General features: G+C 46.1%; 1 protein-coding gene and 1 long non-coding RNA gene across 3 annotated transcripts in view; one reads left to right on the top strand and one right to left on the bottom strand.

The window, feature by feature from the left end:
• LOC309369379 overlaps positions 1 to 16,040 on the top strand; it is a 161,346-nt gene that overhangs the window by 26,694 nt on the left and 118,612 nt on the right. The window lies entirely within an intron of this gene.
• Positions 631 to 12,330, bottom strand: LOC309369207 (sialidase-3-like). The gene is made up of 3 exons (XM_081909978.1): positions 11,998 to 12,330; positions 7,724 to 7,954; positions 631 to 2,864 (listed from the first exon to the last, which is right to left on the bottom strand). Exons 1-3 carry the CDS (start codon positions 12,034 to 12,036, stop codon positions 1,815 to 1,817), a joined length of 1,320 nt encoding a protein of 439 aa, XP_081766104.1. The 5' UTR covers positions 12,037 to 12,330; the 3' UTR covers positions 631 to 1,814.

Consider the following 16,040-nt stretch of genomic DNA (forward strand, 5'->3'; position numbering starts at 1 on the left):
AACAATAAATTCAAAATTCAAAAATCAATTTGGGGGGAAATCCATCCAATAAACATTAGATGGTCACCAGGGCTAGCTGGATAAATTAGTCCTATTTAGGCCAGCGAGGAGACCAGGAGCTGTGGGATCCCAGAGCGGGTAATCTTCATAAAAAGGGGAGGGCGAGGGAAGGAAGGGGAATAAAAGATCAGGCTAAGTTCAAATTGAAAGCCAGGTGGAATAGCTCTGTCTTACAGGCCCTGCGGAATGAATTTAAATCTTGCAGGGCCCTGGTCTCCTGGGACAGAGCATTCCACCAGGTCGGAGCCACCACTGAGAAGGCCCTGGCCCTGGGGGAGGATAGTCTGACTTCCTTAGGGCCCGGGACCTCTAAACTATGGTTATTCATGGACCTTAAGGTCCTCTGCGGGGCAGACCAGGAGGGACAATGAGATGACCTGCTCTAGATCTCCTGTGTCTCTGGGCCTTTAACACCCCACAGAACCTGGAAGCTCAAGGGCTTATTATTATTATTATTTTAAAAAAACTATAACATATACATTTCCGCATATTTAGGAACCCCCCACAAGCACATCGCAACAAGCACTGCCTTGCTTTTGGGGTGACTCTGATCTTTTCCAAAATTACAGATGTCCACATGCTTTCGCGCATGTGCAAGAGCTCAGGCAAAAATGAAGAGTGCCAGTTCCGGTGCCAAAAATCCCAGAGGGTATGGCATTGCCCATCCGTTTTTGAACTTTGAAAAGTTCCTCCTTTCGTGTACAGAAGTAGAAGGCAGCAAAGGCGGCAATGAGCCGATTCGGAACAATGCAGTTCTGTTTATATATCATTTTAGGCCCCAGGACATGGAAGGGTGAGACGTATCTTGTGACCAACAGGAGGCAGCCGTCAGCGATGGTGAAAGAGAGAGTCCTGAGGTAAAAACGAAAGAAAGAAATCACAACAACCTTGAATTGTAGACCGCCCCTTTCGATTTATCAATATAATTACGCAGAAGATGCAGTACAGTGGTACCTTGGTTCTCAAACGCCGAAAACCGGGAAGTAAGTTTTCCGGTTTTCAGACGTTTTTCGGAAGCCGAACATCTGATGCGGCTGTTGGCTATTGTTTCTGGGATGCCTGCACCAATCAGAAGCTGCACCTTGGTTTTCGAACATTTCGGAAGTCAAATGGACATCCAGAAAGGATTAAGTTTGGCACTTTTGTTCTTGCTATTTGTTTTGCGTTTTTGTTTTTGAGTCTTTTTTGGTTAATTTGTTTTTGTGACTGTGTGGGACCCAGTTCAGCTACACTGATTGTGTGACTGTGGAAATGTATAAAAATCCCCCAAATCCCCCATCCAAACAATGACTATCATCATTGCAGGTAAGATTTTTTTAATATATCATCTACAATACCATCTTATTTATTTTATAGTACAGTATGTTGATTATTGATTTCATTTTATAGATCTATGGTCTCGTTAGATAGTAAAATTCATGTTAAATTGCTGTTTTAGGGGTTGTTTTTAAAAGTCTGGAACGGATTAATCCCTTTTGCATTACTTTCTATGGGGAAGCATGCCTTGGTTTTGGAACGCTTTGGTTTTGGAATGGATTAAGTTTGAGAACCAAGGTACCACTGTAATTCTTTTTTGTTTAGCTACTTTCAAGGAGGCAGAAGCGAGGGCCTGTTTATCGTCATCCCAAAACGACGGTCGATTTCCAAAACCTGCACCGTATAATACGAAGGCGGTGACATATCAGAACCTGGCGGGAGAGGCAAGCGAGGGCACCCACATTTTCTGTCCTGGGGTGCTAAACGTCCCTGAGCACCTATGCTTCCGAGGGAGAAGAGGGACCACAGCAGCTTTCCCTCACGTTCCTCAGGAGCTCGACACCCGTGAACAGTTGGAAGGCGATCTCTTCGCACTCACAGGACACTCCACACTCAAACAGGCACCCAAACATCACCGAATCGCCCTCCTCGCACACAGCCAGGTCCGAATACCCGCTGGGCCCTTTGTTCAGGACCCACGGGGCTTTCCAGCACCCCTTCTCCAGCGGAGAGGTGTTGAGGTAGATGCCCAGATCCACACGCTTATGCCTTTTCGTGGGGTGGGAGAAGATCAGCCACGACCGGGCGCCCTTGAGGGGGGCCGAGGAAGGATCAAGAGCCGACGACTTGGCCCCGTCTTTCTTCCGGCCCAGATCCAACGGCTCCAGCTGAGGGGAGAAGCTCACCACGCTGCCCTGGCAACCGTGGGGAGACTCGCACAACTCCTCACACAGGGAAGGGCTGACAAACTGGTGGCCGTTGTCGGTGCACAGCGCCCCGACCCGGTACTTGTGGAGGCTGCGGGCGTTGCAGTAGAGGATCCGGCTGTCGTCCGGGCACGACAGCTCGGCCACCTGGCACTCGGAGGTCAGCAAGGCCTCGAGGAGAGGGCTGCGCGACCAGCTCTGCCCGCCATCGTCGCTGTAGAAAGTGAGGCAGTGAGGCTTGATCCAGCACTCCAGAGGGTTCCCAAACAAGCGCTTGTGGATGTAATAAGCGTACGCTGGGATCACCAGGCGGCCGGAGCTGAGCTGGATGCCGTGGCCCGGCCCGACGGCAAACGTGGCCCAATTGGTCAGCTCTCCGCCAATGACCGCCTCAGTCAGGTCGGTCGTCTGGCTCCAGGTGCGGCCGCCATCTTGGCTGGAGACGTAGCAGAGCCTGGCGGCGTTCCTCCCCGTGCTGATTTGGTGCCGTTCCGTGATGTATTTCTCCACACAGATGAAGAAGAGGAAAAGGGTGCCGCTCTTCCTCTCGAACACGGGGCAAGGGTTCATGGTGCGGTGGTTGGGCAAGACGGCTGTCTCCAGCGGTTCCTGAGGACCCCACTGAAATACAAAGCAGAGGATGAGTTAGAGCATGGGTAAAGGTAAAGGGACCCCTGACCATTAAGTCCAGTCGTGGCCGACTCTGGGATTGCGGTGCTCATCTCGCTTTATTGGCCGAGGGAGCTGCGTACAGCTTCTGGTGTCATGTGGCCAGCATGACTAAGCCGCTTCTGGAGAACCAGAGCAGCGCACGGAAACGCCGTTTACCTTCCCGCTGGAGCGGTACCTATTTATCTACTTGCACTTTGACGTGCTTTCGAACTGCTAGGTTGGCAGGAGCAGGGACCGAGCAACGGGAGCTCACTCCGTCGCGGGGATTCAAACCGCTGACCTTCTGATCAGCAAGTCCTAGGCTCTGTGGTTTAACCCATAGCGCCACCCACTTAGAGGACGGGTAGTCAAGCTTTTAATACCTACTGCCCACTAATTCATCTTTCTTGATGGTAAAATTTCCTTACCACCCACCAGTGCTCAATGGAAGGAGGATTCGGCTTGTGCCGTAGAACACCTTACCGCTCACCTAGAATCCTTAAACGGCCACTAGTGGGTGGTAGGGACTGTTGGAATTCCTGCTCCATGATTGCAGTCATGGGACTGTTGTCTTTCACATGACGGTGTATGTTTTGACTCCACAGAGTGGGAAGTGACGGAGACAGGATATTTGTCTTACTGTGTTGCGTGAAGTGGGACTATTGTCCTTTGTTCTTTCTCTATCCAATGCTAGACAGAGAGGGAGCCATGTTGCAGTGCTCTGTGTGTGTTAACAACAACAACAACAACAACAACAACAACAACAACAACAACAACATCATATTATTTATACCCCGCTCATCTGGCTGGGTTTCCCCAGCCACTTTGGGCGGCTTCCAACAAAACCCTAAAATACAATAACCTATTAAACATTAAAAGCTTCCCTAAACAGGGCTGCCTTCAGATGTCTTCTAAAAGTTTGGTAGTTGTTTTTCTCTTTGACATCTGGTGGGAGGGCATTCCACAGGGCAGGCACCACCACCAAGAAGGCCCTCTGCCTGGTTCCCTGTAGCTTGGCTTCTCACAGCGAGGGAACCGCCAGAAGGCCCTCAGAGCTGGACCTCAGTGTCCGGGCCGAACGATGGAGGTGGAGACGCTCCTTCAGGTATACAGGTAAATAAAGTAGATTAGCCAAAATGCTGAGTTGCTGATGTCTGTCATGTGCATGATGTGCAAACTCTGTGGATCCCTAAGTGTGCCGGTGTCTGTTGGCATCGGTCGCTGTGATGTTCGGGTTGAAGAAAGCTTTCGAAGCTCCCGAACGATCGACCAGGAGGGAGAGAACATGCCAGTTGGGCATGTTTCTCTGCCAGGGTCCTACTCCTGACAGAGACTAGGTTGACAACCTCCAAGTTAGAGAGTAAACCCAGATATTTCCCTCTCTTCGCTGCGGTGCAGTGGTTAGAATGTTGGACTAGGAACCAGGGAGGCCGGGGTTCAAATTCCCGCTCGGCCCAGGAGTGGACTTACCAAAATAACAAAAGAATCTATTTATGTACGCAACTACGGCTGCATGGACAGTATTAGCACAATATTGGAAAGAAGGTGTCCCAGCTAAAGAAGATTGGCAAGTTAAATTAATGGAATATTCTGAAATGTTTAGGGAAGTTTTTAATATTTAATGCTGTATTGTTTTTAACACTTGATTGGGAGCCGCCTAGAGTGGCTGGGGAAACTCAGCCAGATGGGTGGGGTATAAATAAATAAATAATAATAATAATAATAATAATAATAATAATTATTATTATTATTATATAAATGGCAAAACTGACAATGAAAGTAAGGGGAAGAGACGACAACAAATTCAAGGAAGAATGGAAGATGCTTATTGCATATATATACAGGAGCATTGTACACAGGTGAATACATTAGCAGGGTTTTAAAAGTACTTGTAATTTTACAATGAATGGACAATAGGTGATTTAAATATGTTCCAAATTTAACAATGGACATCCTTGTCTGAGGATAATTGCACTTTTTGCTGAGGATACAAGTGGCATCCCAGCGCTCGAAAAAGGCTTTGGGGTTTTTAATTTGGGCGTCAAGCGCCGATGGAGTGAGCACACCATCTATTTTTGAGTGGCTTTAAATAGAGGTTTAAATTCCTCTCCCTTCTCGAACTCCCCGCAGGCTGTGTGTTCAAAGAGGGCAGCTCTACCCAACACTCAGACCTCAACCTATTCCTATATACTGTACTTTCACGGCCATCTTCCCCATAGGCACTAGGGGTGCGGGGCACCCAGGTGCCGGGCTCTCGGGGCACCAGGCCAAAAGTCCAGGGCTCGAGAGTTGAGTCTGGGGAAGAGCCCGCCCGTCAGTGGAAGCGCCTGGGACTAGGCAACCTGGCGCTGCATATACTTAAGACAGCCCTGCGTACTTTTCCATCTATAAGACGCCCCCATGTATAAGACGCCTCCTATTTTGGGGGACTCAAATTTTAGAAAATGGGGGAGATGGCACAGAGTTGTTGAGCTTTTTGTGGGGGGATTTCCCAAGGTTGAGCTTTTTTTCAAGGGGGGATTGTGTCACTAAATCAGCCTCCCGTCTGTCCTATCACCGGGGGCCATTTAAAAGTTGTTCTGCTGAATCTCCAGTGGCAGAGAGTTCCACAGGACTGGGACATTTGACACTAAAAGCTAGGTTTATTGCTGCTGTCAGATGAGCCTCTCTGTCTCGGGGAATGATGAACAACACTCCTGCAAGTGATCCCAGTGATCGAGCTGAGATATCAGGGTTCTGGTGATCCCCGTGGTATCCTAGACCGAAATTGTTCAGGGCTTTGTAAATTAATAGAGTTGAGGAAAGTGAAACTTTCCGGAAGGAGCAGAGAAGCATTTTGGTGGCTTGGATTTGGAGAGGACAGATCTGAGAGGCCTTGCCTGGATATTGTTTTTTTAAAAACAATCTCAAACTTGATCCCTGGAAAATTGATGCAGGATTAGGAAATTTGCCCTTTTTCTTGTAGGAGTGTCTGCTTGCTTCCGCTATCATGTACCGGGACTCAAACCCAAACTCCCAGTGTTACCAGGGCAAGATCCCAGCAAGGCTTCAAGTTACTTATTGAGTCAGCGGCATAAATATACACAGACTGGAACAGCTGTCAGTCGCTCAGCCAGACTGGCAAGCTGTTAACCCTATCTTTCCATTCCCTTTTTCTAAATGTGGGCAGAAGGGATATGGAACAGACTCTTCATAGCCACACGTGGAAGAATCTATGTCATGTATCTGTTGCTCATGAAGTCAGGGAGCCATACAGCTTTAATCGGACAATTACTTGAATTGCTTGGATCCGATTGTTGCAGCCTCAAATCCAGTCAAATTTATCTGAATTTAGGTTTTGTCTGAATTTCCTTGTACAGTGGTACCTCAGGTTAAGTACTTAATTCATTCCGGAGGTCCGTTCTTAACCTGAAACTGTTCTTAACCTGAAGCACCACTTTAGCTAATGGGGCCTCCTGCTGCTGCCGCACCACCGGAGCACAATTTCTGTTCTCATCCTGAAGCAAAGTTCTTAACCTGAGGTAATATTTCTGGGTTAGCGGAGTCTGTAACCTGAAGCATATGTAACCTGCAGCGTATGTAACCCGAGGTACCACTGTACAGTCGTTACCTTGGAAGTCGAACGGAATCTGTTCCAGAAGTCCGTTTGAATTCCAAAATGTTCGGAAACCAAAGTGCGGGTTCAGAAGCCGCACCGGACGGTCGGCTTCTGAATATGGTTCGAAAACCAGAACACTCCCTATTGGATTTTGATCGTTTGAGAGCCGATTTGTTCGAGAGCCAAGGCATTTGAGATCCAAGGGACGACTGTCTGTTTGTAAATCGTTATTAGCAAAAACTGTAGATTTTTTTAAAAATCTAGTTCCATGTGTGCATATCATTATTATAAATACAGGGTTGTGCACAATGGCATAATGTAATTTGGGACAAAGCATTTTCTGAAAGGGAAATACAACAAAAGAGGTTTAAAGGCACTCTCAAGACAAAAAAAAATGCAACATAAGCACAGAAAATTGGGAAACACTGGCCTGCAACCACTACAATCGGAGAGCAGCTTTTACTAAAGGTGTCATGGGCTTTGAAGACACTCGAACTCAGGACGCAAGGGAGAAACACGCTAAGAGGAAGGCACACTTGGCAAACCCTCACCGTGATCAATTCCCACCTGGAAACTTATGTCCCCACTGTGGAAGGATGTGTGGACCCAGAATTGGCCTCCACAGTAGGGTTACCAGATGTCCCGGTTTCCAGCAGTCCCCGGATTTGTGAATAAGTCCCCGGACAAATTCCATCCCTGGAATGTCCCCGGATTTCATCTAATGGCCCCAGGAAATGCAGCAGTGGCAGTCTCAGTAGCCCGGAGCAGTTGGCTCTGGCTGGCTTCAGGAGCTGCACGGAAGTCCCCATGTGATGATGTTGCAGGTGCTCTAAGATGCAGCTTCTGGGCTGCCTCCACCTTCCCTGACCCCAGCAACTCAGCTGTGAAGGGAGGCTTCACGCTGCCTATCAGAGCTTGCGTGCAAGCAGGAAGGGGCAGGGATCTCTCAGTTAGGCAACAGGAAGCCTCCCTTCCCAGCTGGGGGACTTGCTTCAGAGAGCATTTCCCCCCATTATACAGTGTGCAGAGCTTCACTAAATCCCCACCTTCATTAAACAGCTTACCTGAGCTGCCTGCCACCCTGCTGTCACGCTGGAGTTGGTGTGGCCGCATATAGGCAGGCCCATAAACTGCTGCGTGACGACAGCCTTACATTTATTGTATATAGTAAGAAAGTAGAGAAATGTGCAATGAAGAATAGCAGCGTTACGCTTTCTGCTCCTGGCCTTACCTGAACGGACGTTCCTTCCTTCCGCCCTCGCCTCATCACCAGGAATTTAGCATCTTCGTCTCGGGGGGATGAGCGCTCCTCTGCAAACGCCAGGAAGTTGGACTCGGAAGGCAGGTAAAGCAGCGCTGGGATGCGGTAGGTGAGACCCCCTCGTTTTTTCTGGCTGAAAAGAGTCACCTTCCCAGAGCCAGCCTGAGCCTCGGCCATGTTTTCTGGGCATGCAGAAATATTCTAGGAGACGGGGAAAGGAGAGAGCTTGAAAGCCAGAACTTATTGAGTTACATTTCCTTTTAGCGCGCCTGCGCTTCTAGCAGAAGCAGAAGCCTTCAGATCGGTCCGGTTGATTTGCTGACATAGCTTACATCAATACATTTTGTTACAAGGGCTATTGTGCTTTGCATTATCCCTGTGTGAACCTGCTACTTGTGTTCTTGCAATAAGCGTTTTAGCTCCTCTCTTCCCAAAGTGAAATACTTTCTCAGCAGTTTCTTAACAGTGTCTTAAAGCGTTAGGCTACTAGAAGTTCCCTTTTCTCAGTCCCTCCCAGGGGTCCACAATATCACAATTTGGGGGCCCCTTGGGGTACCCATACAACTTGGCTTAATTTAACAAAATAGTTTGGATTTTGAATAAATGTGCAATTAGTTGTTACTGTTTTGAATTCCACCGTGCCATTATCTCCCGTAGCGGGCCGTGCAAACCGCTATTCTGGATGATGCTTTTTGCAGGGTACCAGGTACTGGGGATGCATTAATAAAACCAAAGCTGGAGAGTAGCCCCCCAAAATTTGGGAGCCGATGATCTAAACTATTGACCCTTCTTTGGAAAAAACGGCCAGCTTCAAAGTTTAAAAGTACACTGTTTTGTGGAAGTAAGGGGCTTGGAAGACTAGAGGGGAAAGACCACCCTCTTTCTGGAGAGAGAAGATGCAAAAAAGTGAGGAGGGGCACATTTTACCCTTTGGGGAATAGACTTTAAAAACACACAGCTATTTATTAATTTATTTTTAATATACACCCACCCACTTCTAAGTAGTAAAGGTAAAGGGACCCCTGACCGTTAGGTCCAGTCGTGGCCGACTCTGGGGTTGCGGCGCTCATCTCGCTTTACTGGCCAAGGGAGCCAGCGTACAGCTTCCGGGTCATGTGGCCAGCATGACTAAGCCACTTCTGGCGAACCAGAGCAGTGCACGGAAACGCCTTTTACCTTCCCGCTGGAGCGGTACCTATTCTTCTACTTGCACTTTGACGTGCTTTTGAACTGCTAGGTTGGCAGGAGCAGGGACCGAGCAACGGGAGCTCACCCCGTTGTGGGAATTCAAACCGCCGAACTTCTGATCGGCAAGTCCTAGGCTCTGTGGTTTAACCCACAGCGCCACCCGCGTCCCTCACTTCTAAGTCGACTACATAATAATAATATTTTTTTATTTATACCCTGCCCTTCCTGGTTCAGAAAACCGGGCTCAGGGTGGCTAACAACAAATTTAAAACACTTAATCGATGCAACAAAAAACACCATAAAATACAGTATAAAACGTGAATAACAATAAATTCAGAATTCAAAAATCAATTTAGGGGGGAAACTCATCCAATAAACATTAGATGAAATAAAATATTAAAAAATATGATAGAATTAATATTAAGCCAGTGTGACACTGTGGTTAAGAGTGTCAGACTAGGACAGGGTTTGAATACCCACTTGGTCTGTGAATTCTCAGGTGACATCAATAAAATGCATGTTCATAATATGTGCGCAAGATAAACACACCATAAACCACACGTCTGAAAGACGGCTAGCTCTGTTCTTTGGTTGCCTCTGTTCTCAAACCGGTGATCGGAGCTTCTTAGGGAGTTCGGCTGTAAAAGCCAACCCCAGTTTCCTTACATAGCTGTCAACTTACAGATTTGAAAATAAGGGACCAGTAGCCTCGAAAATAAGGGATCAGCAGCCAAAATAAGGGATTTTAGTCAACCAGCTCCCGAGCCAAAGGCAGAAAGCCCAGCCAGCAGCCAAACGAAGCCTCAAGCGGTGGTTCCCACAGCGCAGCAACCCGGCAAAGGGGATGCAGCAAGGGAAACCACCGTCACCTCTCCGCTGGGAAGCGCTGAGCAAAGGCGAGTCCCCAGGCAACGCGGCCGATTTGATCGGCACAAGGCATGCAAGCTCCACCCCCCCAGTCGTTCTTAGACTCCTTATTGGGTGAGCAACGCAGCCAAGCAACACAGTTGGAGCCTCCCTCTTCCCTGGCCGGCAGGGAGGGAGGGAGAGGAGCTGCTTCCTTTGAAACCCGGGAAATTTAAGGGACATCATCAATAAGGGACAGCAGCGGGACACGGCGCTGGGATAAGGGACTGTCCCGCCAAATAAGGGACGCTTGACAGCTACGTTTCCTTATAATAACCTCACGGGGTCATTTCAGACTCGTTATTCCCTTCCAGGCTCGCCTACCTCACAGGGTTGTTTGTGAGGATCAAATAGGGGGGAGAAGAACCCCAAACACCACTTTGATCTCCCTGGAGGGAAAGGTAGGGCGTTGATGCAACAAACATATAAAAACAAAACAAATAAGTTGCTATTCCTGTCCTTGAATTACTCCACTAAGGGCGACGTCTAACTAAGACGCGCTCAAAAGAGTCAGACCCATCGACTTCAATGGAATGGCTGGTTTGGTCCATTGATTCAAATGGGCCTGACTCTGCATATGACTAATAAAGGATGATCACACAGTCCATGGCATGGGTAGGCAAACTAAGGCCCGGGGGCCAGATCCGGCCCAATTGCCTTCTAAATCCGGCCCGCGGACGGTCTGGGAATCAGCATGTTTTTACATGAGTAGAATGTGTGCTTTTGTTTAAAATGGGTTATTTGTAGGGCATAGGAATTCGTTCATTTTTTCCCTTCAAAGTATAGTCCGGCCCCCCACAAGGTCTGAAGGACAGTGGATCGGCCCCCTGCTGAAAAAGTTTGCTGACCCCTATACTGTATGGGGCTTTTTGTTTCTGAACTTTGGCAGGTACATCATTTTAATTTTAATAGTATTCAAGCTGAAGGTAATTTTAATTTTTGATGTGGTGGGTAGAAGTAACTTCCTGAATAGTATTCAATCTGAAGGTAATTTGTGGATGAAGGAAGGAGAAAAGGAATTTTTTTTGAAATAGTTAATAAACGTGCAAACACCAAATAGATAAGAGTTAGAGATCCAGATTTAACACTCCAAAAGTAGGTAGCCATTTTAAAAAATCCTCAAAGGATTTCAGCTCCAAAGGTGGACTGACTGATTAGGGCTCTGATATGTTAGAAAGAGAGAATTTCCCTCTCTCTTTCCTCATATAACACTAGTGGATTGGCATGGGATTCAGGACAGCCAAATGAAAATACTTTTTTCACATGCCGCATAAATGAGTCATGAAATTCTTGGACATAAGAAATGGTGGTAAAAAATAAAATAAAAATAAAATAAGGGATGGTCACCACTCTTTAAAGAATCTTAAAATGTGGGGAGAGGGATCTACAGCTTCCTCTGAAAGACCCTAAGATACTGAAGGGCCTTTTATATGTCCAGCTGTCCTTTGTCAACAACAAATTGTCATTCTTCTTTGTGTTGAATATATGCTATGTGGTAATTTATGGACCTAATAGGTATCTCAAGCCATTTGCACATGACAAAATATGTATTTTATCAACGTAACTGTTGAACTGAAATACAATTAAGAGGCAGCATATTAATAGTGAAATACAATTAATAATTATATTAACAGTGAAATATGGTAATTATTAAGCTCCAACTTAAAATTTTTGTATTCATAACAAACTTAATAATGCAAACACATTTGGCAATAACAAAAGTTCCTTGAGAAACACAATTTACAAAGACTCGTAATCTAGTCTCTAGAAACTTGCTATAACATGAAACAATAATAGGTGTAAATATAGGATGTAAACTACTAATAATTATAAACAGCAGAATGCAGGCACCCTATATATAGAAAGGAGGAAACCAGTGATATTTTAGGGAGCAGGCTAGCCGGCGGGGTCCATCACTTACATCATAGGAGCCTACACAACACAAAACACTGTTGCTGTATGTAGCTTTTATTTTATTTGTTTTTTAATCTTATATTTTGAAAATCTACATCCAGTTTTTTTTTTCCTTTAATTTTTTTGGGGCCCCCAAGAGAGTGGGGCCCTAAACTATAGCTTGTCTAGCTTATACCTAAATCTGGCACTGATTGCATGCCCTGCGCTGCCCGCTTCCCCATCCATCACTCACTCACCGCGCAGCGGATTCCTCGCAGTGCATAAAGACCCAGCATGGGGGGGGGGGTTGGGTTGGGGTTTTGGGAAGCGCGATCCGCAGGCGCAGGATCCGACCCTGCAAGCCGAGGAGAGAGAAAGGGAGACCAGGAGAGGCGCTTCCTCGCCGGCGCGCACAGCCCAGCTTTGGCAACAGCTGAGCGCAACTTGCAACAAGAAATATCAATATAAATAAATGCTCGGCAGCTGCTTCCACAGGCTGCCAGCCAGCCTGCTGGGATCCGGTTCCCCGCTTGGCCAATCAGGGGAAGGGATCTCTTTCAGAAGCCATAGATTTAGTCCATGGTAAGATGCATGGCTAGCAGCTCCAGCATGGAGAGGCTTTTTGCAAAAGCATCAGAAGGAAATTCAAAGTCAACCCGCAAGCTGGCGGCGGTGTGTCAGTCTACCCTTTTTCTTTCTCCCTATGCCCCATGCAGATGAGCAAGAGGCAACGTCAGAGTATGTTAAATGAGCCATTTATGAATTGTTAAGGGATAAAAACAATTAGTTGAGAGCTAACGTTTTACCGAGAGACACGGCTTTCATCGAATTGTAAAGAAACCCAATGGTCCTTGATTGATTGATTGATTGATTGATTGAATTTATATAGTCCAGCCCCCTGCAAAGCAGGAAGCTCAATACATGGTCTCCCATCCCCTTTGAAACCACGCCAGATACTGCTTGTCTTTGCAAATGTCCTACAGTTTTATTGCTGCATCACTAGGAGGCTTGAATAATGGCGGGGGTGGGGGGAATATTTCTGTACAGCCATATAATAAAACACTAGTGTGGTGTAATAATACATAAAACACAATTTACCAAAAAAAAGAAGACGACCATCGTTAAGGTGATGGGTTAAGCAAAGTACAAAATAAACACCTGCAAAGGTCTGTTAGCATTTTAAAAAAGAATTTGAAGAGAATGTCAAAACCAGGGGTGCCTGCAAAATCTCTTTCTTATACAGTGTGACTGGTGGCACTCTCTATTTTTTTTAATCCATAGGAAAATACCTGCTTAAATCCATATCCAGATTCATAGTTCAGTTCAAAATACAGACTGTATTCAATTCTCCTCCATCCCTACTCAAGATGTCTGTCACCCCATTTGGTGAAGCAAGACGGTGAAACAAGTGTTAGATACCGTTTGTTTGAAATCTTGACTTTGGAAATGGCGGAAATGACTGGCAGAATCCGAGACCAGGGAGAAGAGTTGGTGGAAGAAGATTGGAGGAAATTTAAAACTTATTTACAGAAACATTGTAAAATTTTTGAATGTTGATGATATTGAAATGAACTGAAGGGGTTCTAGCAACAAGGTCAAAAATAAGATTGGATTGATAATAGATAAATTAATTGGATATGAATTTGCTGAACAAATTTTTAAAAGGGATGCAAAAAATTTGCTGAACCAATTTTTAAAAGGGATGCAAAAAAGGGAGGCGTGAGGAAGTCAGGAAAATAAGTGAATCAAAGATGAGAATTTAAAAAGAGAGATTTTTGTTTTTGTGTATTTTTTGTGTTTTTTCTTTTTTCTGTATGTTGTTATTCTTAAAACTCAATAAAATATTATATATATATATAAAAATGAAATCTTGACATTGGGCAGCTGAACAAGGCAATAAAACAAGGGATGCCCACAAAAATGAGTTTTTAGCCTGCCTGTCCCCGCAGGCTTTGGGGCGGGGCACAAACCTCATGATGCTTTTCCCTCCTCCTGTCCCAGATAAGAAACCAGTTTTTCTCCTAACCGGTAGCATGAAAAGGATTTTTAGATTCATCACATGGCGTTGGGCCATACAGTGTGCATTCCGCGTGCTACAGTGTTTGATGTATGCAAAAACCCCTCCAGAAAAAAAGAAGGAAGCGGAAAATGGAACTGACAGCAGATCATTTTATTTAAACACATTCCCTGTAGGTTATTGTTCGTTAACAGCTTCCGCTTTTATTTCCCACATGCTCACAGTGCAATGTCCTGGGATTTGGCTGGTGTTGGTGCCAGAAACTTGGGCAATACAGCTGGACCAAGCAAAGGCATAGACGGTGGGCAACAGGGAATGTGCCACTGCTTTAGGAAAACAAGCCAACTTCATAAACAACGTTTAGAAGTTCGGTTGTTTCAGTAAACCACAGTTAAGGCCAACCACAGTTTCTCGAGGTTCAAACATAACACAGGAAACAATAGACAAATGGAAACTTCAACTTCCAATCTCCTCCCCATGGCTGTACCAGGGAGGGAAGAAGGTTGCTGAGAAGGCTTGTTCAAATTTGGCTGAGCTATAATTTTAGCACAGTAAGACCTTGCTGTGAAATGGACAAAGGCACCCAAGGAAAACAGCCCATGCTGGCAGCACTGCTAGCTTAAAAAGCAAAGAAAGCTCTTAGCTAGGGTCGCCATATTTCCAAAATATTATTTCCAAAAAGTAGAAACCAGGACAGCACCGAAATTGGGGTTTGTTTAAAAATAGCTCAGCAAAGTTGCTTGCAGCCCTATCTTAGCATCCTCTTTGAGGGAAACCACGACAGTTAAAACTGGTAGAAAACCGATATACATTTGTAGCGTTTGACACATAATACATTTGCAGCCAAGCTGAGCTCATCCAACATAACAGAAGCACAGCAGATTGCAAGCGTTTTGGCACAAGAGTTCAAAACTGAGTATAAAGATTTTGGCACAAAGGTCTGGCTTAAGGCTCCAACATTTAGTCCCGTGCAGCCCCAGAAGGCTCAGAGTTAAATCTCCGGTGTCTCCAGATGAGGCTGAGAGAGAGAACTTTGCCTCAAACGCTGAAGAGCCACTGACATTCAGTGTAGACAATAAACATCATCAACAACAACAATAATAATTTATATATATCCCGCCCATCTGGCTGGGTTTCCCCAGCCACTCTGGGCGGCTCCCAACAGAATATTAAAAACACGATAAAAGATCAAACATTAAAAGCTTCCCTAAACAGGGCTGCCTTCAGATGTCTTCTAAAAGTCAGATAGTTGCTTATTTCCTTGACATCTGATGGGAGGGCGTTCCACAGGGCAGGTGCCACCACCGAGGAGGCCCTCTGCCTGGTTCTCTGTAACCTCACTTCTCGCAGGGAGGGAACTGCCAGAAGGCCCTCGGAGCTGGACCTCAGTGTCCGGGCAGAACGATGAGGGTGGAGATGCTCCTTCAGGTATATTGGGCCGAGGCTAACTAGGTGCACAAAGTACTATTCCGTTCTCGTCCCAGTCTTTCCAAGACCCTTGGGACTCTCCTCAAGTCCTTGAAGAATGGCAGGGTGTGTAAAAAGATGGCCCCAGTATGAAATTGTCTGGTACCCAAAAGTTTTCCAGCTCTCTATATATCAGGAGTGGGGAACTGCTTGAAGAATATGCCTATACAGTGGTACCTTGGGTTAAGTACTTAATTCGTTCCGGAGGTCCGTTCTTAACCTGAAACTGTTCTTAACCTGAAGCACCACTTTAGCTAATGGGGGCTTCTGCTGCTGCCGCGCTGCTAAAGCCCAATTTCTGTTCTCATCCTGAAGCAAAGTTCTTAACCCAAGGTATTATTTCTGGGTTAGCGGAGTCTATAACCTGAAGCCTATGTAACCTGAAGTACCACTGTATAGTGCGCGCACACACACACACAGTATAAAAATATTGTTAAATAAACAAAAATGAATTTTAAACCCTGCCTTTTGCAATGGTGGAGGCGTGGTGCTAAAGGGGTCCGCATCAGCAGAGATCATATCACCAAAACCCAGACTTTCTGTGGTCTGAGGAAAGATGAAGGAGCCTCAGGGAAAGTACAGAATGTATCTGCCAAAATTTTAAGTGAATGAAATGACACCTTTCCACACTAACTGTTGAATATGGAAGCACCGAGGGTCTGAATGGAGCAGAAGGCCTCTCAAGTTTTGCTTAAACTTCGGGAGAGAGAGAGAGGGCGAGGGAGGGGAGAGGGAGTGGGAGAGGGAGAGAGAGAGGAAGGGAGAGGGAGGGAGGGAGGAAGGGAGGGAGGGAGGGAGGGAGGGAGGGAGGGAGGG

The sequence above is a fragment of the Podarcis melisellensis genome (genome assembly GCF_964234715.1).
Source record: "Podarcis melisellensis genome assembly, chromosome: 4".
Lineage (NCBI taxonomy): Eukaryota > Metazoa > Chordata > Lepidosauria > Squamata > Lacertidae > Podarcis > Podarcis melisellensis.